A 26,988-nucleotide genomic window follows, 5' to 3' on the forward strand; every position below is an offset into this window, starting at 1 on the left:
AATGTTAAACATGGTAATGTAAGCTAGATGTTCTATACAACATATGTTTTTTATATTCAGTACAGCAGAGTCATATATTTACCAGCCAATGTACACAGACAGATGCTCAGTGTTTCATTATTTTGCGGGCTCAACAATGTAAACTTGTCTCGCTGACCCACAGCAGCACGGCAGGGGAGACGGATCAGGCATGTGACACTGGGTAAATGATCACTGGTGCTTTGTCCCGTCACAATCACAGTGATGCAACTTGCACAAGCTGTTAAACCTGCTGTAACCACGTCATCCTGTTTACTTGTTCGCGCATGGGCATCACACTGGAACCGGTAAAACTTTAACACAATCAACACAAAGTAGCACACCATTAGGTCAATATCTTACTCTATTTTAGCCTCAAACCATGCGTTGACCAAGATGAGAGGCTGAATTGGAGAAAAAGGTCACAAACACAAATGTCATTACTACAAATGTCCCATGTGAGTGCCACAATCTTTACTTCATCTGAACCTCATTTGTATAGCTCACAAGCAGATGCCTCCGTTAAAGAGCGTGAGAGAAATGTCACACAAACTCTGCATTGTAGCACAACAAGCAGCTGACGTGCTTATATAAACAGCGACAGCAGTGCATGTGCACAAACTGCACTACTTATGTGCCATCTTGTTCGAGTGATTCCAAAAGTTTTAGTTTCTATGAATTAGCGAAGCCAAATGTGCAACATGTCCGTAAAGCTGTTTTACAGTGACTGGTGGGGGCTTCCATGATGTCAAGATGAACATTCTTGTCTCATACTAGCCGGGACCACGCATAATAAACACATCGCACTCTTGTAGAGATCTTATTGTACTGGTTGCATGTAGAAAGCCTGCATTGTCCTCCTGTTGCCTGCCCGCTCGAGGCTCCAGAATATGCACAGTAATGCTCTGTCATTGCTGAACAAACAAAATTATCTGGACTCTGAACAAACTGCACTGGATCAAACGTAAAATGAGGTTTAAATTTTTTATTGTCTAATAGACAAGACTTAATTTCCTTCAACAGGAAGTTCAAATGGCATTTTAAAAAAAAAAAAAAAGCTGAAGGGAATTAACCAAAAATCACAAATTAATAGCTGGACCTCCAGTAATTCCTTTGCACATCCCCGTTAATAAATTACCTAAAAACAAATAAGCTTTTACATTTGGCTGAACCATCCTTTTAATTATCTATAAAGGCTCTGCATTCAAAAGGCGTGTCTCGGGCAGGGGGTATAAAAATAAAAATGCAATAAAACATTTACACTAAACATACACAGAGCTGTGATCTAAGTGAAAAAAAGTACATTTCTATGACATTTAAGGCATCCACATTGCCCTAGTGTGAGAAGCCCACACCATGACAGCAGCATCTTCTCAGGACATTCAGTCTGAAAAACATCCGCAGCCCTAAATACAGCATTACACAGCTAGCTACATGGCCCCCAAAGACTAGATTTCAGTCTCCTATTCAAGCCTAGGTGTGTTTACTGCTGCTGAACACATTCAATGTATCTGGAAACGTGTCGATGCATCAACAAAGTGGCTAGTGTCTTTAACAAAAGTGTCCCCACAGTACGTCCCTCTCAAACACGGTTTTACATTCATCTGCAAAATTGACATTTTAAAATTGTGTCTGAGCAACAAATGCTCTGATTAGGAAAAAAGAAAAAGAAACCCAAACATCCAGAATATTACAATTTGGCTGATTAAAAAAAAATGCACTTTGAGGAACACTGAAGCCAAACCCAGAACTATCAGGCTCACTTATGCATAAGCTTACATCCCAGGTTCCAAACTGAACCCAGTTGAGTCGACAAACTATATTGTACAAAAACACTGTAGAAAATGTGACACCACTGGAGTGTCATTTACATTTGGGCAGAAGTGCGTTTACCCACAGAAAACCCAAGATCCCACCCCTCCCATAGCTCAGCACTCCTCTACCACGGTACCAGCCGAGGAGGAGTACAGCTTTTTCTTGACAAGCCGGAAACCTGGACTCAGTTTAAGTACGTGCCTGAAAGTCGGGGCAAAGCAGGTTCCCATAAAGAGGAAGTCCCGTAGGCTGGGCCAGGCGGTGCTGTCCTGCTTGAACACGAGAGTCAGCTCAAATGTGGGCACCACGGTGGCATCGTACACGATGCGCTCCAGCCGCTTGCAGCCCTTGTCCAGCTCCAGGTGGACGTAGAGGACGCAGCCTCGCAGGCCGCAGGGCTCGCAGGACGCCAGCCGCAGGACTTCACGAGCTATTCTCCGTGTGAGCTTCTCTGGTACCAGCACAGAGGAGCAGTGCAGCGTCGTCTTCTTGGCTCGTGACAGGCAGTTTTCAAACATCTTGGCCAGCTGCTGACAGGCTCGGTCTTCGGTGACATCCGCGTTCCTCTGGGGCTCAGCAAAGCAGTGATCCCAGAAGTCAAGCTCTGGGAAAACAATGCAAATTCAACATTTAGGGATGAAAGCCAGCTTTCTAATTTACATAAACATCCTAACTGCAGGACAATAAGTGGCTTTTTCAAGATGCAGACATGCACAAATCACACCCAATACAGTTGTTCTGAGGTCTTAAACTACAAATATATGCAGTGGTTGAGGGAACTGATCTGTTTTGCATCCTCTGGTTGCAGCGTGGACACTCTCACATGAGGAAAATAAGGATAAACATCCCAGAGAGACTGCTAAGCTGTCCAAATCCTTAAGACTCAACCCAATCACAACATAGGTTTTGCATTACAAAATTTCAGCTTCAGACAGGAAAAAAATCCTGTTAGGTTTTTGTCTCACAGGCAGGCTGCTGCTGTGCAGACAGGCTGAAGGGATGACTTCATCCTCCCCCCTCCCCTCCACTGCTGCAGCCATGCACCACACAGGCATAAACAAGCACACAACTGGAAGTATCCAGCAACTAGCAGGTTATCTACCTTTACAGACAAACACACAGAAAAGGCCAGCACGCGTACCTTTCTCAATGCAAGCCTGGTCATATCTCCGGTCAACCAATTCCGAGATACACTCGCTGCTTTTGGTCTTTAATGTGCTTGTGGCAACCATGATTTCTCCAGGAGTGGGCTGTTTTCCTGTGGTTTTAGCAAAGCTGCCGGAAAAAAAAAAACGCCAGAAGAAGAGAAAGAAGAAGAGTCAGTGCAACAGTCAGTCGATAGCTTAATAGGGGACAGGTGCCTCGTGAGGGTGGCCACAGTGTCCGAGGACGTAAACGCTTCAAAAAGAGTCAAAATGTAACGTTAGCCATTAGCAAGACAAGCCTTCACTTCTCCGACCCCCACAAAACTGAAGTTTAACGCGAGCTGCGCTACTTTATGGTTAGCTGTTCGTTTCTAGCTAACAGCCACCTGTTCTGACTATGAAATGACTTACCTTAAATATTATTTAGTGCAAAATAATTCAGTTAAACGGCTTCTCATAAATAAATTCATACGCGCACGCCGTTTTTCTCTCACACTGACACACACACAGACACACAAACACACTGCAGCGGGCGAAAAGTTCTGAGGATTATTTATACATTCCTCCGACTCAGCTGACTCGAGGGTTTGACCAATCAGAGGACGCCTCCCGACGTATACCGCAGCTCTTCCCGGATAGGCTGCGAGTGGCATTTAAATTAAATAATTGACCAATGCTCGGGGGGAATGTTTGTGTTGCTACATGGACGAAGTAAAACACCGGCTGTAGCCTGTGAGGTGCTGGGAGATTAATCCACCTGTTAGCGGTTCATCCAGCTGTTTGCTACAATCATATTACTAATTTTAGACCCCATCAAGTTGACCAAAACTAAACTATGAATGGCAATCACGCAGTTGAAATGAAATACAGAATGACAAATCGTTTTATTTATTATGATTATAAAAGGATTTTATGATTATGATTGTTTCATATTTGTCATGTCATGAAAAGACATATTTACTGTCAGTATTGAATGCCAATATTCACAAGAGTAATAAAAGTGTAAAAGATGCTGCACAAGGAGAAAAATAAGGTTGTTTTTATAGCATGCAGCAGCTACTACATATCCCATGATGCTTTGACGGCGTGCCAATGGATATGCTGTTATCAAATGCAAAGGACAGATGCTTTTATTTTATTGTTGAAGAAACAAAACCTTTGATAGAAAACCATTGAAGTTCCTATTTCCTACATACAACAAACGGCAAACCTCAGACATAAAATGTTGTATTTATTAAAATTTTAACGAAGACTTGTTGAAAAGGACACTGTACATTTTAAAAAGTGAGGCACGGGCACCATTTTCAGCAGAACTGACACATTCATTCATGGCACTGGTCTTGAAATAAGAGGCAGAAGCGTGAATGTGGAGTTTCTTGGCTTGAACTCAAGGGGTCTGCAGCAAAATGAAGCATTATTAGTGGCTGCCATGTTCAAAAAATACCCACAAATAGAAACTCAGAGAATGAATCAGTGGCTTTCACCTCTGACAGGCATGTAATTATATGCAAAATAAGCAAAATATTCTTTCAGATGGATGTCTAAAACAAATCGAAACAGACATGTGTGGCCCATTCCCAGCTTATTGTCTTTTACATAAGAAGCGAGGAGGGGCCTGCTTGACCAGGTCTAATGAGCCAAAGTGTCTCATCTTACTGTATTTGTATGTGCATGAGTGCGTACATTTGGCAGGTAAAACACCGAGCACAGTTGCTCAGCTCATCAGCAGTTTATCCTTCATCATACACGGTCTCACCAGAAATTTTCCCCAGTAACTGGATCTGCCTCTCTTACCTCCAGCAGCTCTGCTGGCTAAAGGGTAATGGAATACAGTGGACGAGAGAGAGAGAGAGAGTGGTTTCCTCCAGTCACATGGAGAGAACCAGATATGTCTCAGAAAAAAGTCACATGCTTTAGTTAGTGTTACTGCCTTTGTGGATGCAGGCATATATTGTACTAAGTGCTGGACAAGCGAGGTTTTTGTTGAAGTAATATGCAAATGACTTTAACATTAGAAGGGGATAAAAATAAGACCACAGTTCAGAAATGCATTGACAGTATGACAGTAGTTTTAATGAGGCTCTGACCTAAATTTCTGTTGAACATATGTTGCTGAGAAAGCGAGGTTTCAGCCCACATTTTACACTTCATCATAAAAACTTAACAAGCAGGAACGCTCGCAATCTATGCAGGTCAACTTGAAAATGGTGTCAAATTCAGTATTTTTATACCCTATAAAAACCTAGAATGCTGAGAGTGAGCTTCAGTGAAACTTTCAAGCCAACATTTGCTGTGAAGAGGAAGAAAACACTCGTTGACAGAGTGCCTGAAAGCTGTCCCTGTAGTGTCCATCTCTTATCTGCTGGTGCTGTCATAATGCCACGGTGTGGCAGCTTGGGCAAAAATATAGTCCTGCACTGATTACAGCAACGATGCATGTATAAAGCAGTAGGTTCTGAGCAATAATATGACCATATTTAGCTGTGAGAGCAACATTACTTCATGTAGTGGCAGACTCAGACTGTCGGGGGGCAGTGGTGAAGAAAAATACAAAGGGCTTCAGCTGCTTGAAGTGGGGCACCAGCGTGATGAAGTCATGATGCACTTACGCTAAAAAAGCAAAAAACCCTTTTGTTGCATGTAGCGCAGCCTTTATGATGCTGCCCTGCAATCCTTTTAAAGTGCACCCATTAGTGCACTATATCACATTTTCTCCACTGGAAGGGTGCACTAGAGGGCCATTCATCATATTTTCTCAACTGGAAGGGCTCCCTGGCAGGCCCTGCAACACGTTTTCTCCACTGGCAGGCACTTTAGCTCATTTCCTTGCACACTGGGCACAGAGGGCATGCTATGTTTTATTTACCAGGGACTCCATGCATAACCAATGTTAACAAGTGTAAGACTGCAGCAGTGACTTTTATTTACACAGTTGTGGATCTTTCAGGGATGCAAACATCCCTACAAAAAAATAATGATTTTTAAAGTGATAAAAGTGCAGAATGAGTGCAGAGTGCAGAAGTTCAGTAAACTTTGGAAAAACTGAGTTTAGATAGTACATGCCTCATTATAGTTTGAGGTGCCAAATTGCATTTTTCTGACTATCCTTGGAGCTCAAACAGAGAGCAAAAAGAAATCCCTGTGAACTCATGCATTTCAGCAACTGTCAGGTGTGTGGAAGATCAAGCCATTTGTTGTTATCAATGCTTTGGGGTTAGTTTCCCATGACTCTATGTTCTGCATAAGTTCAGCTTCTTTTTATGAGTAGCCCAATTTGTCTGTAGCTTTCTGTGCTCCTGTCAGACCGGCAAGCTTGATAAAGACTCTCAATTTGTGATTAAAAGTCCAGTTAATCTTCCTCCTTTGCAATGACAATGCAGATGAAGCAAAAGAGCAGAGACCAGGGCAGTAACGTGAGGCACCTTTACTTTTGACCTTCACTCTCTGTTGGTAAGGCGAGTCAAGCGGGATCTGCTTGTGAATTTGTTCTATGCGCCAACTCCTGTTTCCCTGAATGAGGCAAAAGATAAAACGTGTTGTGTTTCAGGTTACTAATCCATCACAGTTCACATGAACCTTCTGTTATCCCTCGCCAAGACCCCTGGAATGCCAGGCTGGCACCACTCTCCGCTCAGTAAAACGTGCCTCTGGTCGCCCCCTCCTCCCTCCCCCCATGAAATTTAACAACAGGAGTCCATTTGCTGAGTTGCATTTCTCTATCTCCGCTGCAGATAACTGGCTGCATGTGCAGGAGTATTCCTTACACACCTCTGACATACCTTAATTAAAGACGTTCGCTAAAGTGAAAAAGTGGAAAAATGTATAATAATATGTTTTTTTTTTTTACTTAAATATTCTCTTACTCGTCATTTATTTAGATAAATTCATTTATTCATTTACATTTATTCATGTTCAGCTTGTGCTTTGAATGCAGGACTTAAATGAAGAACTTGTAACAGCTTTTAAATGAGTGAAAGATCTGAACCCTCCCTCCACCACTGCTGTGTAGTCTTGGCACATGTGAGCAACATGAGGCGGTAGAATATTCCAGAACTCACTGAAGCCAACAGACTCTATTTGTCAAGCACAAGTGTCCCAGTGAGAGACATGTTCTCAGCAGTAACGCCACATCTCTCATCTTCTTGTCTAATTAGGCATCATGCATTAAAAACAGGAACTCTGCAGTAGCTACACCAAGCTAATCATTTTTAGCTTCTGTCTGGGCCTTTTATTGTGTTGCTTATGAATTCAAATTTCTAATGGAAATTTTAACCAAGTCGAGCCATGTTTATTTCTTTTTCCAGAGAATCACTCCAGAGGGAGCAATTTTCATTGTGTTAGAAAGTCAGCTTGGACTGCTGCACTGCAAACACTACAGATTCAAAGAGTTGATATGTGGGAATGACCTCCATTAGCTCTCTGAAGCATGCAGCAAACAACAGTTCTCAATCAATGAGACTGCTGCATTACAAAGACAATATACAGCAATGTTCAGAAAGAAAAAGGCACTCGGCTGACATGCATTGTAAGGGTAATAATTACATTGACTCTGGTGTAGACAGAGAAGAGTAGATAACTGGCCTCAAGAGGGAAATGAAACACCGTAAGAGTGAAACTGAAGGAGCCTGGCGTGACATCTTGAATGTAACTCAGCCCATGCCACAGCTGGTATTGCATTATAGTGGTGTGTGATGGGCCCTCAGCCAATCTGCTCACTGTCTCTGGCTGACCCCATCTGTTACCCAGTCCCAGTTTACAAAGGCCACAGGTCAAACCAGTCCTTATAACCCTGTGTGTGAGTCAATTCAAAATGGAGCTCAGGGCCCCAACAGGGCAGTAAGTCATTTGAATTTACACTAAGAAATTTAATTAGTTGTATAAAAAGTCACTGTGTAAAGATCTGGTGCTGTTGGTTATCCATCCTTCACTGCATGCGATGTTATGAGGATCAAGAAGGGAGACAGATTGAGATTTTGACACCGGCTGTCTAAATCTCACTCCTCCGTCAACAACCTCATGAAACCTCCATGCAATAAACACGAGCTCATGAACTGGGGGCGAATCCATGCTGCGCTGCCTTTGTGTTGACTGTTTGCTCCCTCTAGTGGTGCATTGCTGAACTGGCACTATTGGTGGTGTTCTGGGTTACATGCTGTAGATTACGCCTCACTGACAGGCAATTCATAGAAAAACATGGCAGGTTTTTCTCAGTCTGAGCTGGCAGAATCACTAAACAGTCAAGTCCAGCAGCCATGTAAGAAAAGGCTACAAATAGTGAATATATGAGGCTGAAAGTGTCATTTTAGAGCTATATGATTCAGTAATCTATCACTGTATGACACAGTGTTATTAACGCAAAAGTAAAGTTTTCAGAACAATTTCAAGTCATCTGTGATATTAAACCACATATAAGATTTTATGAACCGAGGCTGCACAACCAAAACATTTTCTTGTGATTTAATGAGGAAACTGAGAACAACAAAATCCAGCCACACAGCATTTCCAGTGTCTTTAAATACAATCCTCTGCATTGGGATTGTACAGACTTACACGTACTGTACATAATCTTTGTGCTGAATGTTGCTTTCATTGAAAAAAACGTGGTACAGTACTGTCGTGCAAAAGAAATGTTAAAAAAATGTTTGTGCTGGAGAAGCTTGGTGGGATATTTTAATTACCTCCTTTTAAGAAAAACCTTTTCTGGAACACATAGAGAGTAAAAATGGATCACCCATCAATGGAGCCTGTTCTTATGCCATCACACACATGCACACACAAAAAACATCGTAATCTGCAAAATAGGTCACAACCAAAGGATAATTATAAAACTATGAAACAAATAGTGATTTATTACATCAAATATGCAGTGGATCTGAGGTCAGTGCACGGTACAGAAAATGTGCTTTGTGGCCCAGCATGTAGGCAGAAGTAAGCGATGCAGCAGGTTTATCTTAGTCAACAGTATCCTGAAATAAAGAGTGCATACATTAAGTTTTCATTTACTATGTTCCACAGGCAACCATTTATCTGCTCAGTTCAAAGAGATTTACTGCCTTAAACTCACTTTCTCTGAGATTTATGATCACAAACCCTGCTTTGTAAAACTGCTTTCAGCATATAAAATCATTTAAAAAAAAAAAAAAAACCCAAAACACTTTTCTGCTCCACAAAATATTTCACAAAATTCACAAAAAAATGAAACATCTCAACAGTTCCTCCAGACCATCAGTGTGTGGGCGACAGGTGTGACTCATCCGCTGGCCGATCTTGATGTTGCTGCCCTTCTTTCTTTCTTCTTTTTTTTTTTTTTTTTTATCTGGCAGCAGCTGAAACGTGCAGAACAACAGAAGGAACTGATGAAATCACACGAGGATCAAAACACATCTGTGCGATCAAAAAACCTGACCTTCATCCTGCCTGAAAACTGTCAGAATAATACTCTGGTGTTCTGAGAGGATCCTTCCTTTCGAGGCAACACTAGACGGCAGTGCTGCATTGACTACGTTCAGCATGTGATCAGGGTCAGGACCGCGGTGCTGAATTTTCCCACTCGTTCTCCAAACGGTTACCTGAAACCAGTCCCTGAAGCCAAGCTGCCCATAAATGTATGAAATCATTAAAATACATTCAATCTAAAGCTGTTAAGAAGAGTCATTTTCATGGTGGTACTTGCTGATATGGACTTTTTTAAGGTTATTAAGTCGTTAAAAAAGCTGTTTCTTTATGGTTTAAGTCTGTACGGTTTGGCCTGTCTGGAGTGTGGTGCGTATTTAGTGACAGGTTTTGCAGTCAGATAAGAATTTTTAAAGCTGCAATCCAAAGAAATCCAGTAAACTGTAACAACATAAACACTTTCTTCCTCAGCAAAATTCCAAAGGCATGACTCCATTTCCCTCTGAAGCTGGCAGGCAAGTCATCTAGGCGTGATTGTATTAGGGAAGGAAGGCAGGACATGTAGTGCCCAGATTTTATTTTATTTTTTTTCATGGGTGGGGTGAAGTGGTACCGAGTCTGTGTACAAACCACATATGACACATGCGCACCGGTGGATGTGCACATACGTTCACCCCACCAACAAACATGCACACGCCCACGGGGTCTGGACCACGCTGACATTTACTGGCTGCACAATAGCTCCTGTCCAAAATAATCTGTGTTTATGTTAGGAAGTCCCTATCTTTCAAGGCCTGCTGCTTGTTCGAGGGTGGGGGCGCGAAATCACAGGAAACACCTTCTGTTGCCCAGCAAAGCCCCAAAAGCCCATACAGTACAATGAGATATTAAAAGCCTGTCACTTCCCTGGAATAATTGAAAGTCGGTGTCTGCTTTACCGAACTGATGGAAGAATGCACAAACAGAAGGAACTTGGGAGGAACTCTCGCAGGAAATAGACGGAGGGCAGCTCACCATTTTCTTCTCCGCCTGATGACTTCACGCCGAGGAGCATGACGCCATCTTTGGTGCTTTCGGGCCGGCTCTGGAAAGATGCGCTGTGAGCGAGGGAGAGAGGAGAAAGGGATGAATGCTTTAGTTGCTCACACACCATTTAAATACAGTCCATAAGGACAAAGTTCGAACTTACTTCTCAGTTCCAGTGTCGATGGTTTCTGTTGAATAGAAGGCAGAGAAGATATTAACAATTTGATCTCATTCAGTGTCAAAATATGCATCTTTTCCTTTAAGTGATGCATGAATACATCCAGTGCAAGCATTCCTATATAAAAGTCAAACAAAAAGCCAGCTGAGAGTTGACAGCACTAAGCTGCACTGTGTATTTCTACATGCCTGTGTGATCGTGGATCTTCTTGCATTTGAATTTGAGGACAATGGTAGCAGCAGCTACAACCAGGACGACAGGCAGCAGAATCCACCACAGCCTTTTGTCTGAGGGTAAAATGAAAGGAAGCCGTCATCCACACAAATTTCACTTAACTTGACAGTTTAATGCGGAACCAAATGGCAGATCAGTGACGGAGCAGTTTGAGCTCCTCAAAGTTAACTTTGAATTACCATTTCAATGGAGTGCTTTGTAAGGCTAATCTGTCTTTAAAATGTATTTTTACCGATTATGATGAAACATTTTTAGCGACACTAGCAGCATAGCTCAATTGGGTCACCACTTTGGAAATGAATGGAGGTGAATTTCTGCCTTCAGTGGGTCACTCAGGGGTATTTCTGGCATGGTTTGTGAGGTGTGACACTGAAGTAAGGTTCAGGACAGTACCTGATTTGGCGGCTGCTTTGTCATTACTGCCAGTCTGCGAACCTTTCAAAACAACAGTTTTTGATTAGCGTTGTGCACCTACTGAACAGTTTGGTTGAAATGTCGCATTCATAGCTTCATATGCAGTGTGGAAATACAGCATAACTTACCAGCACCGTTCTTATTGGCCTTCTCATTCGGACGTGTTGTCATCCCTGGAAGTGCTATTATCATATTTAAATGAGTGAATTGCTTATTCAAAGAAACAATTCAATCGACATTTTAATGATGGCAGAATTAAGAAGGAGCCTGCAAAGATTATACATTTTAGAGAGAGAATGTTTGGGATCATACAAGACAAAACATGTACAAATGCATTGTGTGTTCTGTACCTGGGGGAGGAGTAGGCGTGCCTGTGGAAAATAAAGATCAGGATGTTTATTTGAGTCAGATGAAAAATACTGTTTCTTACATGCCACCTCCCAGAAGCAACTTTTTTAATCACTTGGCATGATTTTGAGACAGTGGTGTTATTTCATTTGGTACATACCTTTGCCAGTGTTTGAATTTGCAGTGGTGCCACCCGGTCCTAACAAAATTCAGACTTTTAATTTGAAACACGGCTTTAAACACAGTGTCATCTGATTTCATTAATCTCTTCTTACCTGTAGGATCTGTCTTAGAGTGATTTGCTACATTATTGGGGGGAAAAGATCTTGGGGGCGTGTGATTTATTGGATGCGAAGCTAATAGACAAAAGGAAAAAAAAGAATGTTAGTATTAAAAAAAATCTTGGACCCAGTTTTGACACCTTCACTCTGCAACCATCACATCATCAAATGCATGTGTGCAAACCCAGTTGTGTATGTGGAATGTGAAATAAATTCAAAAGAAAGTCTAACTTTCATGGGGTGTTTTGACAGCAGGCGTAGTTTTGACAGCAGGCGTAGTGACCACATTTCTGTAGATTGTCTGGTCAGTTGTTGGGTGTGGAAGCTGAGGCTTTCCTAGAAAAAAAAAAAGAAAGAAACGATAATGAAAGAGCCTTTTTTCAGGAATATGGCCTAATAGCTCTGTGCTGCTTGCAGACAAAATAAGGCCTCGAGTAAGCAGCACTGTCAGTATCTCTCTATTTCCACATCGATCTTCAGTCCACTCCACTAACCGCCCTCTGAAGTTTTGCTGCTGTCATTATGAGGAGCAGTTGGAGCTTCATGGGCTGTTGTTGGCGCTGCCTTCATGGTCGTTACTCCAGCTGGTGCTGTTGCTGCATGCGGGCTCGTCGCTGAGGCTGCTGGTGCCGCAGGTGTGGTTGCTGTTTGGATTGCTGCTGGCATAGTGTTTGTGGGTGCTGATTGGACTGTTGTTTTTACTGCATTTGGGTCTTCTGGTGGTTCTGCTGGTGCTACTGATATACAAAACAAAGATATACTGACTTATAAATAGCGACAAAGGGCGATAGGAAAAATATACCTGGAACCCGTAACTATTACTGTAATAGTATCAGAGGAGTCTGGGCTCAACAAGGAAAGATGAAGGAAATACACTTCAGTTACACTTGGACCCAGTAAAGCTCCCACAGAGCTGATTGTCTCCTGCATAAGAAATTGTCTTCATTAACTTTGGCACTTAAAGGAATAGTTCAACATTTTGGGAAATGTGCTTAGAGTCTTCGTTAGTCTGACAGAGAGTTAGCAGAGATGATTAGGCTTACTAGAGTAGTCTCAAGTCATTTTGCATGTTGTGCTTCCTGCATGTCACTTAACGCTGTCTGCATGAAGCTTTTTGCGCGGTCAGGTGCGATTGTACGGTGGCCCCGAGAGTCAAATTCCAAAAACAATTTCAGAAAACACAACAACGTTTCTGAAAGTACCGCATTTCATGAAACACAATGACATTTCGCAGATGACAAAAAAAAAAAAAAAAAAATCACAAAAGACAAAGAAAAACATCTCAGAGAACACTGTGCGGAAAGGGTGGGGCAACACTTCTTGTTTGTGATTGGACAGAACCCAAGAGAGTTTATTCATGCTGCTGTGATTGGTTGTGTCACAGTCTAACAGCTGAGGACAGTCTGGGCCTGCGTTAGCATGTGTTAGCATGTGTTAGCACGCCATCTCATCTAGCCCTGTTAAGATGGCCCTCCTGATGTCACGTTTTGTGCATCAGCTGCTATGAACGTTTTAAATATTCCCTTTTGATTTCAGCCTCTGCTTCCATCAAACTCAGTTTAAAATCCGTGCAAGGACACTGCTGAGAGTCATCCATAACGTAAACAGGAAATGAAACTCAACTGTCGCCAGCGACTTTTGTCCAGTCATTTACAAGAAGTGCTCCCCTACCTTTTCCGTAATCTGAAATGTTGTATTCTCAAATCCAGTTGTGTCTTCAGAAATGTATTTCCTGAAACGTTTTTTTGGACCACGTGTTTATTGTTGTTACCAGGATGACGAAGGTCATCTGACTGTTGCCATTTTTGTTTTGGATGGTGTTATTGGTGGTTGTAGTTACCTCTGTCCTGTGAATCATCTGATGAAACTGTAAAAGAGAAACACAAGCGTTTGAAATCAGTAACACATTCATGCACAGAGTGTCTTAAAAAGATTTAGGAGCCTTTTCATGAATCTTTATTGATTGCTGAAGTTTCAGTTTGCTGCTGTAGACTCATTTCAGTCACATGTAAGCGGCACTGAAGCTCCAGCGTCGTGCTCACAGTCACTGCCATCACTAAACCTCCTTGCCGGCTCTTGCGCTTTACATCCTCACTCTCTGAGATCAGTGCATAACATATAAAACTACACAAAAGTGCTATCCAGGAATTCAGAATGCATCTTTCATGAAAACACCGGAATCACTTTGTCTATGACAAACATTTCCTCAGACAGACTCTATTTTAGGTTCACGGTTGCACATTTGCATCATTCCTGTTTGGCACGGCTTTAAAGCCCAGAGTCTGGGAAAGAGGCGTGGCCCTGCCCCAAGTGTCAGACGGGGGATGAGGAGTGGAGATGGTGCTGGAGGTTGTCTTGTGTTGAAGTGGATATCCTCTGGTCGAAGTGCTGCAGCACCATGAAGCTGCATCCTGTCCCAGACACACTATTGTTGTCTCCTGACCTGCTCGGCCGAGCTTCCTGTCTTCACCGCTGTCAGCTATGATGCCATTCGACATGTTTCACAGCACAGCAGTCGCTGACGGAATGAGCCGCACGTTTCAGCGAGGACCACATGCAGCTCTGTCTGGCTTCATGAGTCTCATCAGGAAGACGGGCAGCTGGTTTGGACAGAGCTGATTTAAAGACTTTTGGGGTCTCAAGTATTTTAAATAATTTGAAACAAATCCAAGACAGGACTTAATTATTTTAGAGTTATTTGAGACAATTCCACTTCATGTCCCAGGTCCTTTAAGTCATGCAAAACAAGGCCAAGTCGGGTTTGATGTATTTCAGAGGAAGTCCTAAGTCCTGTAATTCATTCAAGACGAGTCCAGGTCAATCCTCAGGTATTTTGAAGCAAGTCTTAAGTCAAGTCTCAGTTCCTTTAAGCCATTCGAGACACATCAAGTTCAAGTCTCAAGTGTTTTGGAGCATCTTTCATGTCAAGGAATTAACTGGGGAGAAGTCTTCAAACCAAGACTTAAGGACCCCGAACCACATGTCAAGTCTCGAATCCTGTAAGTCATTTGAGTCAAGGTCTCCAGTATTTTGATGCAAGTGTCAAAGTCCTCTGAGTGAAGCCTCACGCCACGTCTATAGTCCTTTGAGACGAGTTCAAGCCAAGTGAAGCAGTGCAATATCAGTACCCCTGATGTGGAATAATGTGTAGCACCATCGCCTTGTGTGCTTTTTTCTTCCTGGTGCTTCTACACAATTGCAAGTCAAATCTTTTAAATTCACCATTAAAATGATACACCTGCAGCGTGTTTACACAGCTTTGTCTAATTCTTTTCCCCTCATAACTCTAAAATAAACTATTCAATAAGTGAGGCTCTGCAAGGCCTGCACAGTCTTTGTCTTACACGTGTCTTCAATGCTTGAGTCTCAAGTCAGTCAAGTCTCTGACAAGTTCCCAGTCATTAATTTGGCGACTGAAGCTTCATCCAGTCTGAAGTGAAATCTTTCTTGCTGTGGAAAAAACAGCTCATAAAAGTTGAGTAAAAATGCCTCCGGCCGTAGCCAGGGCGAGGGTGTTTCCTCCAGATGTTTACTGCTAAACGCTGGAAGTAGATTTGGTGCCAGCTGGGACGTTTCGGTCTCAGGACAATGATCTGTTGTCTCTGTGAGAGAGGGAGCAGTTTGGTTCCCACTGGCTATCTGCTGTTAGATCACCTATCTGCCCAGTGCAGAACAGTTAAAAGTTCTTTTGGCTCTGCGCAAGGAAAACAAACAAATCAAGTGCCACCCTCTTTTTCCTTTCAACCAGCAGACACTCGTTTGTCACTGTGGAGCTCAGGATTTTTCATTCCTGAGCTTCTGATTTGTGCTTAATATCTATCTCAGATCTTTTTTTTTTTAAATTACTTTTAAAGAAAAGAATGAAAGAAATGCAATGAAAGTAGAGGACAAGTGAAGGCCTGCACATATTCATACTTACACAGTGACGCACGCATACATAGACACACACACTCACACACACACTGAGCTTATCTCAGACTGAATTAACGGAAATACACTCTTTGACTGGATGTCTCTGAGGTTACGTTCAAAGTGTGAGTGTCTTTTGAACAACACTGTGATCTTTATCTTTGCACGTACCAAAACAAAACTAAATTACATGAGGAAAAACATGACCTGATCAATCAGAACATCATACAAAAGATGCATTTTCTCACAATAATACTTTTTTTTTGCCTTATAAAGTTGAGTTATAAAAATTTTGACACTTTATGAGACACTTTATGATATTAGAGTAAATTTGGTTTCACAAATAGAAAAAGGATCCCGTTTTTTCAATCCTCAGAAACAGAGTTGAAATGAACTGATCTTAATAAAGCAGAACTGAAGAAGAAGTTTAAGGGCCCTCAGCTCTGATTTCATCATATCTAACAGCATTTATCTCAGTCAAAAACAGTTTGAATGGTTTCCCTCACCTGGTGTGAAGACATGGACAGATGCAAGCAGGAGGAGGACCAGAACCCTGACGGTCTTCATGTTGATTCTGCAGCCGTGAACTCTTCTGACTTCTTCCTCAGACTCCAACTGAGTGGCCAGTGGAGAAGGTGTCCGAGCTCGGTCGCTCCGCTGCTGATGCTTATTTTGGCACTTCCTTTAGATAAAGACGGGGAGGAAATACACTGGCTTCCCTTCCTGACGTAAAGTGGGTGGCTGTGCGTGAGGGTGCAAACCTATGTCTGTTTCGCAGTACTCTCAGTTTTGGTGTATGAATGCATTGTCAACTCCCATCACTTATTTTTTTTTTCCTGCTCTGACACCGCTTGACCAGTTGGGAGTGGAGTGGGACTCACCCCCCCCCCCTGCATAGATGGCACAAAAACAATTTGATATGTGATCACTTGGGTGAAGGATGTCATCCAAGCTTGATGAAAACAGTCTCCAAGAACTGTACGCGAGTGATTATATGACAAGATAAACAGAGATCCAGAGGCCTCATCCACAGAAAAACAGGCACCACTCGTCACATGCAACACATTTCAGATCCATACCAACGGTCACATGCAGGCATCACAAAATTACATCACAACACTGAAGCTTGTTTTGTTAAATCCTGACTAGAAATGGAGACGGCCTCAGATGGGGCACCGTGCAGACTGTGGAGGCTACTTAAGCTAGTTTCTACTTATGAATCAAGATGTTTTTCCCTAAAAAAAAAAAACCCAAAACGTCTTGTCATGGGATGCCACACAGCTTCTGAATTAAGTGATGGCAGACATGAGGCCAAGAGGAGGGTCTCTGCTGCTGAACATTAGCTGTTGTAACTGTTTATTTCATCCCCTCAGACATCGTACTCAGTCTCCATATTATCCCTCCGAGGCCACAAAAATCAAGCTCCTGCTTTTTTGGCCCTCCCGAAAACAAAACAGGATGTCAGAGTTTACTTCCTTTCATTTGAGCATTGTGTTTGATTTTGACTGAAAAGACCAGAAGAAAGACACCTCAGAAAACAGGGACAAGAAAATGTGGGCTGCTTAGGTAAACCGTACAGCTCGTGTATGGAGGAGGATTTAATTTATGTGAAAAGCTAGGTTGGATTTTTTTTTTTCTTTTTTTGGGAGGCTATGGCTCTTTCAGAAAGGAATCCAACAAAATATGCAAATGAGTAGTGAAGTGATCTCAAAGTTAATTGACCTTAGAGTGAATCCAATCAAATGAAATGAGAAAAACCTATAAAAACATTAAGTCCTCGACGCTTTTAACTCTCATTTCATCTATGTGAGCCGGAGGAATCCTGCAGATCTTCGTCTCTTATTTACACAGGTATGCTTGCGCAATCTTGGCTTTGTCTTCGCAGTTTAATCAAAGAAGTCACTGAGGTTGACCAAGAGGAAACACCTTTGCTGCAGAATTGCCAAGGAGCAATTTCCCTTTTATAATAATGTGGCCAGTCAATGCCAAAATCCTCAGTTGAGTCTGTACACAGCAGAGCAAAACAGCGTGACTAACGCACAGAGCCCGAGCACACAGCGGCACAGCATGTGGGACAGTGTGTGTACGAAGCGAAGGAAGGCCTCTTTAAGCTCTCTCCTGTCTCGGTTTTGACCTCTTCAACTCTGAGGTGTGAATGAAATATTGTGTCTCTATTGTTAACGTCTTTGATTTCCCTGTTGGTTTGAATCACGGGTGACGGCGAGTGCGCTTCCTGTAACCTTGCTGGAAAACACAGGCCATCACGTCGCTCGACAACGCGGCTTTGTTCGCTCGCAGTGCAAAAAACGGCCGAAGGACTATGTGTATTATGCATTTGATTTTATTTTACATGGTTGCATATTCATTGGTGGAGGACTATAGGACATCCTGAGTCACGCATACACGCACACACATACAGGAGAAGCGGGTTCATGTCAAGTTGAAATTCATGCACATTTTTATTGAACAGTTATATAAAATACTTCTCATAGTTGCAAGTGCATGCCTCATCTGCCAACAGTTTTGAAGTTAAATTACAAAAGCAAGGCTTCATGTCGTGTAGTGAATTACTTGGGCACTTAAGCAGTTCTTAAAAAAGATCAAAGTATTTTTTTTTTTTGTTTCATCTTAAAGTATTGAGCAGTATCAAACCTGTAACTGATATACAAAGCAGAGTTCCAAATAATAATAGTAATAATAATCAAATTACACTTTCTGTGGCACATTTACAAAACAGAACAAAAACCGATTTACCTGTTATATGACACAAACAGCTAATCATGCATTTTTGAGTTACACGTGTAACCACACACCTCACAAGAATCGTCAAACATGCTTAATTGGACTGTGTGCACTTACAAGCGCAGGTTAAAAATATGATTTCTCATCCATCTTAGATAATTAAATGCTTCAATTACAAAAGAAGTTGAAGGCATAGAGCATCATGGTGTTAATTGAAAGTATGCAGGTATATCCAGTATATGTTCACTAAAGCGCAATATATTTCAAAACGGGCCTCCACAGCCAAGGTATTCAGATTTTCTATTTCCTTTGTTTGATTTTTATAAAACATGCATAGGCAGACACTTGAAGTTTATTGTATTCTTTTTTTTTTTTTACACAATATAGGTTCTCTATTTTTACTTTGTTCGCAATACTTAAAAAGAGAAAAATTAACACTCAATTCCAGCAAGCCACAATAAATCTACCCCCCCTCCCCTTCCGAAAGAGACAAAAAATAAACATATTTGCAAATGATAGATAGGTATATGTAAATTCCAGTTATGAAACTCAAGAAAATAGGTATTCATTACCGAGTTATTTAGCCATTATACAGAAAAATCAGGTCAAAGCACACACCAAAAGAACCTGAGGTAAGCATAATATGTACAAAACCATAAAACGTTCCATTATTTGGCATTTCGACAACATTGCAACATTCTTTTTAAGACTGCCTAATTAATTTCAGAGCTATTTTATAAGAGTAGCAAAAAAAAAAGTTATCAATAAATAGTCCTTATTTAGTTTGTACACCCTTATATGTTAAAAACATCATCTCATGTTCTGTCCTTTAGTGCTGTATTTTTGTAAACGTACAATAGTTAGTAAGAAGTTACACGACTTTTCCATTTCGGTGTAAATGAGCAAGGGTCTTCCAAGGAAAAAAGAAAATAAATCACCATTAAGATCTCTCTCTAACCCCCCAAACCCCCCCCCAACCCTCTCTCTGACATACTGCGGTGTGGTGGAGAATCAAGCACAATGAAGGCCCGACTGTTCAGAAATGTGAACCGGCAATAACTTAGCAGATTTGACTATGAGCTAATATTTTGAAGGCATATCCAGACTAGCAAGTGAGATGCCTCCCCCCTACACTCTCTTAACACTCCCCCTCCTTTCCACTCTGTCACCCTTTGCCCCTTTTCTGTGGTGGCGGGCCGTGATGAGGCTGAGGGCGGGGCAGCCCCGTCGGCCAAAGGTGGCGCCTGCTGATGGCCTTCACTGGATGTTGCCGCCACTGCTGGTGCTTCCCTTGGCGTCTGTGCCGTTGGTCTCCGAGGACAGGGCCTTGTTGAGGGAGTTGAGGCTGGCGTCGGAGGGCAAGGCGTCTCGCCGCGGCGGCATCCTCTCGTTGATGCGGTCCAGCCCCTTCGCCTCCTCGAAGCTGGTGATCTTGTGTTGGGGTGAGAAGCCTTTGATGGCTGTTGAGATGCAAGAAAAAGGGGGAAAAAAAAAGGGAGAAATCAGGAGCGATTTTAGAGGGGAGAGGTTCAATGATTAAAAGAATGGGGGGGAAGGGGTCACACTTGCTCACATTCACCCACACATCACCGGATTTGGCTTATCTTTGGTTTGGTCTTGGTTCATTGGATTGTTATAAGAAAAGAAAAACCTGTTTTACTGAGAAAACGACAACATGAAGACTGCATCTGAGGAGCTGCTGGCTAATTCAGCTGCAAGTCATCCATGAAGAATGAGTAACTGAGGGGGGCGTTAACGCTAACGATAACTGCGTGATGTTGATCCCTGAAGACCTCGCTTTAAAGGAATAGTTTCACATTTTGGAAAATACGCCTGTTCTCTTTCTTACACAGAGGCGGATGAAAAGATCAGTTCGCTTCAATGCTGCGAACGAGGAGGCGGCTAACGTGACTCCGTCTGAAGGTAACGTAATGAGCCTACAGGCACCTCTGAAGCCCACTAATTAACACGTTTAAGTATGTTTGTTTAATTTCTACAAAAACCACAATGTAAAAATAACATGTTGTGATAGATAGACATCTTTTTACCACTTTGCTGGACGTTAGCTTAGCTAAGCTAACGAGCTGCTTATATGAGATGACATCAATCTTCTCATCTAAATCTATGCAAGCAAGTCAATAAGCATATTTCCCAAACTGTCGACGTATTCCTTCACCTGAACATAAAAACTCTACATGTGATGCAACAGGAATCAGCCTATCTATCTCTTCAACCGCTGGTACAGCTGTTTAAACGTTCTGTTTTTAATCACAACAGCATGTATTGCGCAGCATCATTTACATATCGAATGTTTAAGTGGTTCAATGACAGATGAACAGTGACTATAAAAAAGATATAATTCATTTTCGTGAAATGACAACACATTTATCAGAAGTTGCAAAATGAACTGCACAGACAAAAGGATTAAAAATGCTTCTAGATCTATAGAGGGGTCTCCTGGCATCAGGGTCAACAGGTTTTCACTGTGCCATCAATCCATGATTTAATCAGTAACTGGAAAAACAGACTTCTACATTAGGGGACCATCTCATGGCCATCTTGTACTGCTATTTTGTGAATCTTAGAAACTGCTTGAACAGTGTAACAGCATGTGTTTAAAATATGGCTAATGAGGCACACTCCAAAACACCTGAGGACCCCAAACATCCAGATCGCCCCTGCACGTCACAGATTAAAAAAATGACAAAAAGGGAGGAAGGAGAATGATCGAAGAGACAAAAAAGAACGAGGGAGGGAAAAATAAACAAACACTAGAGTGGAGCCCACTGAGACATTCACTTCCACAAGATAGAACCACGCTGAGACTGAGCTCACGTACAAAGACACTACAGAGGTACTTGGGGTGCTAACGACTTGTTAAGTCTGCTTGGAGCATGCAGCAATTAAGGGATCACTGGAGGTTATGAGGGGTGGAGGTCACAGTAGGAGTTAGACTGGGGTTTAATAAAAACCAGATCAAATTCAAGTGAACTGAATAATGGAAGTGGAAGAAAGAAACGACAGCTTGGTTTATCAAAACACCACAGAAATGAATAAAATCAGGCTGATCTGGTACAACGTCAACGCTGTTTCATTCACTTCGATGGGACCTTCACACTGCAGCATAGTCATTCCAATATTCAGCTTGATCGAGTTTCATTTCAGCCCGTTTTTAACTGCGAGAAGCTTAAAGTTTTGTTACTTCCACCTTTCATAAAGGCCGGGGGTCTTCATGGTGATAAATACTATGATTGCAAAGAGGATGACCCTTTAACTAGAATGAGTGGGGGTATCATTTTTAGAGGACAATTTGGGGAGCGTGGAGAGGGGCATGATGGGTAGCGTAGTTGTGTTGCTGCATAGCACAGGTCAGACACAGGTTATTAGCAGCTCACAGGAAAGAACACGACACAGCAGGGCCACAGAGGATCCACATGGAGAGAGAAGCGGAGAAGTGTCTCGACACTACAATGGACTGTCCTCTATGGGGCTAAAGAGGAAATACTGGACAATTCCAACGTAAATAGCAGCTGGCAAACTACTATTTAGCTCGCAGTTGAGGTTGTTCTTGCGCCAAAGGCGAAGTCACTAAAAATGCTTTTAGGGAGAATCCAATTTCAAAGCCTCCTGTGGAGCGTTTGTCTCTGCTAATTCAGATTCAACTCTACAGAAAACTGGAGTATTATTATATTAATACAACAGCAACAACAATGCACAACTGCTTCAGTCGTTTCAAAGGGGAAATACCGTTATGAGCTTTCATAGCAAGACTTCACTGTGTTGTGTGAGGGCAGAGCAGGGGGTGCACTACGCCTACAGGAAGAGATAAACCTCAGTGACATGACGGTGTGTGTAACCTCTAGGACCGTACTGCTGAACGCTGTGACTTATTCTATGATTTCCTCTTTGTCTGCATTCTACAGGACAACACGGTCGTACATTCTTCTCTAAATGACCTCAAACACATTTAGGCATGTCTGTAACACAGCACGTGGCTCAGGCCAATTTAGTGGTCGAGCTCTGCTCTGCAGGATGCATTATGCTGGTCCAGCCGGCAGCTCTGGTATCTGGTGCACAGCTGCCAGATGACCTGATGATGGTCATATATTTACACCTCCCACAGTGTGTGAGTGTGAATGTGCATTTCCTCAAGTGTAAGCTCAATCCTGAACCTGGTTAGTCTGATAATTATCCATGAAAATGCATAAACAGTCATATTTACCATATAAAATGGCATTTTTATTTTCAGCTGTTTGAGCCAGGCTACTTAAAATACACGTGGGGTTTGAAGTTTTTCGTTATCTTAGAATAACGTGCAGACGTCCATGAAATAATTCCACGTAGCATTTGCTTTGCGCTCACTCAAAATCACAGTCTGATCTGTGATTTTGAAATCTGTGCTATGAAATCCATTCCCCTTTAAAACGTGTGACCACAGGATTTCCCAATTACTTACTTCTTTATCTCTGTTAATACTATGCCACATTTTGTTAGCCCAAACACCCAACACACTCTATTCAAGCACCAGCGAGATGGATGAAAACCCAGCGGAGCCCCCTGTCTATTGCCATGAAAAGCAACAGAAGAGGGCAGCCAGACCCATTTACCTTCGTCAGCCTCAATAGCTTCAATAGTAGCTGAAGAGAAGAAGAGGGGGGTTGCAAAACGAATGAGAGAAGTGAGCAGAGGAGTTCATTTTGTCCCAGGAACAAGTCAATGAGCAGCAAAGGCAGCCAATGCCGACAACAAAGGTTAACGTCATCTCCACATTTTATGACAAAGGACACAAGGATGTTAGCAAAGAGGGGAGAGGAGGAGGAGGAGGAAGAGGAGAGGGATGAGCCTTAGCTTTTTGATGAGTTCCAGATCTGTAAAGGGAAGGTGACGCATGTTTGTGGCAGCGAACGACCTCGCGGGGAGGACCGCGTCTTTGAGGTAACTTTGAAAAAGTCTGACAAAAGGAATCGATGATAGAGACACAAACGAATACTGCAGGGACGTACACTGACAGCAAATACAAGACCACAAAGCGGGAAATATATTAGTTCTTTACGATTAGAGCGTACATGGAGGAGGGAGAGGATGGAAAACGGATAAAAGTCGGGAGTGCGTGAGTGATTGCGGGTTTTATGGCTTAATTGTTAATGTAAAATCGATGTGGACACATGGAGCAGAGTTACCGTCGTGTGCGACATGAAGCAGCATCTGGAACTGCAGGATTAGCAGCTTTTGATATGACATATCAAAAGTGCTGGCTTATTTTTGTGAAGTGTGAGGGGGGGGGATAAACCTTTGGGATATTAACCACTTACCAATTTCTTTTTTACAGTCATCCTTGAGATCATAAATTAACATACAGTACAACCGTGTAAATCAGCTTTACACAAAGACAGGGATGAGGCAGGAGGTGACGGCAAAGTGACGGCTATACAGCGCTGAAGGCTACAGAACACACTGTCATGAGGATAAGAAAAAACTTACAGAAAGGCACGAGAGCAACGGACTGTAAACAGAATGGCTGATGGAGTCAACATTACAGTAGAAGCACACTGTGGTCTGCCTGAAGGAGGGGAGCAATGTGATTCTACCAATGTTGCAACAGGAATCTCTGAACATCACTCTGCCTTCACTGGGGTTCTCTTTAGGGTCAGCTGCTTCAACACAAATGCTCTTTAACTTCCATATTCAAGGATCATCCTGAGGACCACCGTTTATGTGCAGGTCATCAGCAGAAACACAATTCCAGTGGAGTCAAACCCAAAAATAATCCAAAAATACAGCTAATGTAGGGCTAAAAGCTGAATACAGTAGATGGTGTTTGTGTCTACTAACTCATTTTTATTGCTTTTAAAGTTCTTTGCCTGTGACTTCATGCCCCCCTGACTGTTAAAAGAATGTGAAAGCACCCCCCCTTTTTTTGTCCAGATGTTATTTCATTGTGCATTGTATGCAGCTGGACCAATGTTCTGTCACATCATGTGCAAATTTCACACATTAAAGCTGAAACTGTGTGAGTGCTGTCATCCTTTAAAGTGAAACTATGTAAATTTGGAAATAAGAAAATGACATTTCTTAAAGACAGAAATGAAAAGCTGAATTCATGAGAAATTACACACACTCTTGCTCAGTTCCAGAAACTTTGCTGTCTTGCTGCTTCAGCCTTTCTCGGTCTGGTATGACCAGCAGCTTCTAGTGGCTAATATTAGCAAACTTTAGGCTGATATATCGCTGCGTAACAGACAATATCAACACGTTGCTGACTTTTTGACTCTACACGACTTCTAACGTGATCTAGAATACACCCTACTCTTAAACACGATGTAAAATGCTCAAACTTAAATACACTTTCAAGTAAAGACGCACATATTCTTAGAGATTTTGCTTTTTAACGGGAAAACTACTGCCTGATGAAAGTGCTAGCTGATGTTGCGTGAGAACCTGAGAGAGGAGAGGGAAGTTGTCTGGATTTCTGCTTTATTTTGTGAATGAAAAGGCAGACAGCATCTATCCCCCTTTCATTCACAGTTGGTTGTGTCAATTCCAATTCATCCTTTGAATCACAGAGAGTCCCGTCTCTGTCCTGACGGAGCACTGCTGAGATCCACAAGTAGCGCTCAAATGGACAATAAAGTGACCATTTCTGTCAGGAGTCCAAGTTAATTTGAAGTGTTTGTAAAAGGCCTTGCCAAAAAGCCTGTATTTCCCCGCTGCAGCAGCTTGTCAAACTCATTTAGGGAGTGTTTGGAATTCAACATAAGAGGGTGAACTGCACTCTAAACTTGTCTCACAAGAACGAAAAAAGAAAGAAATAAAACACAACAGAATACTTGCACAACCGATTATACCTGCAGTTTCTAGGGAGAAAGGAGAAAGAAAAAGATACAGGTAATATTTGAGATAAAACCAGTGGAATACAGAAAGAGACGGGGACGGGAAGACAGGGTATCAATGCAAGACATCAGGAGGGAGACACATTAGAGAAGACAAGGGGGCAAAGAAAATCTGCTGAACGTATCTGGCATTGTTTGGAAAGAGAGGACTGCGTGTAGGAAACATAACTTCATATTTCACAGTACGTTATCCAGAAAAAACTACAACACAGAACTTCATATAGTGAGAGAGAGCACCATAGAGCAGCTGTTATTGCTTAGTAGTACTTAAACATGCAGTACAGAAAGGATACTGACCGATGCTGCCAGAGACATTTAACTACTCTTACAGTGTAACTGTGGAGAAGCAATTTGAAATTCCAGCAGCATCACGGAGGGAAAAGGGAAGGAGTGTGTGTGTGCAGTATCCCCTAAACACTGAGCTAGCACTTTATTCAGGGTATCGCTGCGTAAGGGGAATTTGTGCGTGTGTGGGGATCCGGTCTGGGGGCCAAAGCTGGGGGTCTCGGGGTACTTGGTGACAGTCTTACCATTCTGCAGCTTTTCTTTGCCGCCGGACAGCACTCCGCTTGGTAGCATGCCTGTTGGGGTCAGTCCCTTCAGCGTCAGCACGCTCTCACTCTCCTCTCTGAAACACAAACACACACATTATTTAGTAGGAATTACATCCCTGACGTTTATTGTTGTTGTTAAAGCAATCAGAAACAAGCGTTTTAGACATTCTAACACCTAAGAAATGACTAAGAACACTGGTTTTTAAGGGTTTGAGATTGCTTGCCTCGGTCAAACACCTTTGGGGACAAGGCATTAATACAGCCTGCCCGAACACACTTTTCCATCGCTGTGGAAGATACAGAACATCGAGTGTTTGCACAGCAGCTGAAGAGAAAGGTCACAGCGGACAGGGCCTTTCCATCACTTGTTGAGGTGCTCGACGCACGCCCCAGGGACACATTTCCCAAAATGAATCATCTCCTCTGGGCCTTTTTGTCACCCTACCCGTAACAAGCTGCACCGCTGAGAGGCTCTTTTCAACTGTCAGTCGGATAAAAGTGGCATCTGGGCTTCAGCGGTGACATACAGGCTGAACTCTTTGTCCCTGCTCTGCTTTGAAAGAGAACTGGCTGAAGTCACTATGATGAAATAAATTCAGCTATGTTGTCTCTGCTATAATCATCAAAAGCATGATAATTATTATTTCACTATCTCAGTTAAATATTGAGTAGTGCAGCTTTAAATAGTCACTTCCATCTCATGTGATGGAGTACTGAAGGTAACACCGCAGACAATGTTAGAACATACACAGCACCACGGAGGCTTTGCATGTTCGCTTACCTGAGCACAGAAAATACCCTGGCCATCTTGCCAATGGCACGGATCTTGTTGCGGATGACCTCCTTACGGGCAGAAGCTGTGGCACCTGGAGGGGTCAGAGGTCAGACAGTGTCACGCAAACTGTGAGCCATGCATACCATGTGCTGCGGAAGTGCAGTCTAGACACCGTCTGTGTGTTGTTTCAGTCTCTAAATGGATTTATTCTTGAAGAACTAGATGGAGTGAGCCTTTTGGACTATTAGTTTTACCAAGAAGTGCAT

The 26,988-nt window shown here is 42.4% G+C and overlaps 3 protein-coding genes across 6 annotated transcripts in view; all 3 read right to left on the reverse strand.

Moving 5' to 3' along the window:
- Positions 1 to 988: 988 nt before the first annotated feature.
- LOC143316726 (DNA damage-inducible transcript 4-like protein) lies at positions 989 to 3,505 on the reverse strand. Its single transcript, XM_076724341.1, has 3 exons — positions 3,390 to 3,505; positions 2,975 to 3,108; positions 989 to 2,437 (listed from the first exon to the last, which is right to left on the reverse strand). Exons 2-3 carry the CDS (start codon positions 3,063 to 3,065, stop codon positions 1,947 to 1,949), a joined length of 582 nt encoding a protein of 193 aa, XP_076580456.1. The 5' UTR covers positions 3,066 to 3,108; positions 3,390 to 3,505; the 3' UTR covers positions 989 to 1,946.
- A 4,915-nt stretch (positions 3,506 to 8,420) lies between these two features.
- LOC143317313 (uncharacterized) lies at positions 8,421 to 16,949 on the reverse strand. 3 transcript variants are annotated; one of them, XM_076725405.1, is made up of 13 exons: positions 16,268 to 16,949; positions 13,693 to 13,719; positions 12,347 to 12,589; positions 12,084 to 12,188; positions 11,847 to 11,927; positions 11,732 to 11,770; positions 11,574 to 11,594; positions 11,352 to 11,405; positions 11,203 to 11,244; positions 10,764 to 10,862; positions 10,561 to 10,585; positions 10,386 to 10,468; positions 8,421 to 9,304 (listed from the first exon to the last, which is right to left on the reverse strand). In XM_076725405.1, exons 1-13 carry the CDS (start codon positions 16,326 to 16,328, stop codon positions 9,291 to 9,293), a joined length of 894 nt encoding a protein of 297 aa, XP_076581520.1. In that variant the 5' UTR covers positions 16,329 to 16,949; the 3' UTR covers positions 8,421 to 9,290. The 3 variants fall into 3 exon arrangements, with proteins under 3 accessions (XP_076581520.1, XP_076581521.1, XP_076581522.1); XM_076725406.1 differs by having other exon boundaries at positions 12,347 to 12,586; positions 16,268 to 16,448; XM_076725407.1 differs by lacking the exons at positions 8,421 to 9,304; positions 10,561 to 10,585 and having other exon boundaries at positions 10,383 to 10,470; positions 10,741 to 10,862; positions 16,268 to 16,448.
- A 1,247-nt stretch (positions 16,950 to 18,196) lies between these two features.
- LOC143316783 (protein phosphatase 3 catalytic subunit alpha) overlaps positions 18,197 to 26,988 on the reverse strand; it is a 60,602-nt gene continuing 51,810 nt past the window's right edge. The window contains exons 11-14 of one of the 2 annotated variants that reach the window (XM_076724465.1): positions 26,729 to 26,813; positions 25,924 to 26,021; positions 23,111 to 23,140; positions 18,197 to 19,963 (exon numbers count right to left, since the gene is read on the reverse strand). In XM_076724465.1, the coding sequence (XP_076580580.1) occupies positions 19,761 to 19,963; positions 23,111 to 23,140; positions 25,924 to 26,021; positions 26,729 to 26,813 (416 nt within the window). In that variant the 3' untranslated portion in view covers positions 18,197 to 19,760. The remainder of the gene's footprint in view (positions 19,964 to 23,110; positions 23,141 to 25,923; positions 26,022 to 26,728; positions 26,814 to 26,988) is intronic. The other variant, XM_076724466.1, reaches the window with a different exon arrangement.

The sequence above is a fragment of the Chaetodon auriga genome, chromosome 24 (genome assembly GCF_051107435.1).
Source record: "Chaetodon auriga isolate fChaAug3 chromosome 24, fChaAug3.hap1, whole genome shotgun sequence".
NCBI classification, from domain to species: domain Eukaryota; kingdom Metazoa; phylum Chordata; class Actinopteri; order Chaetodontiformes; family Chaetodontidae; genus Chaetodon; species Chaetodon auriga.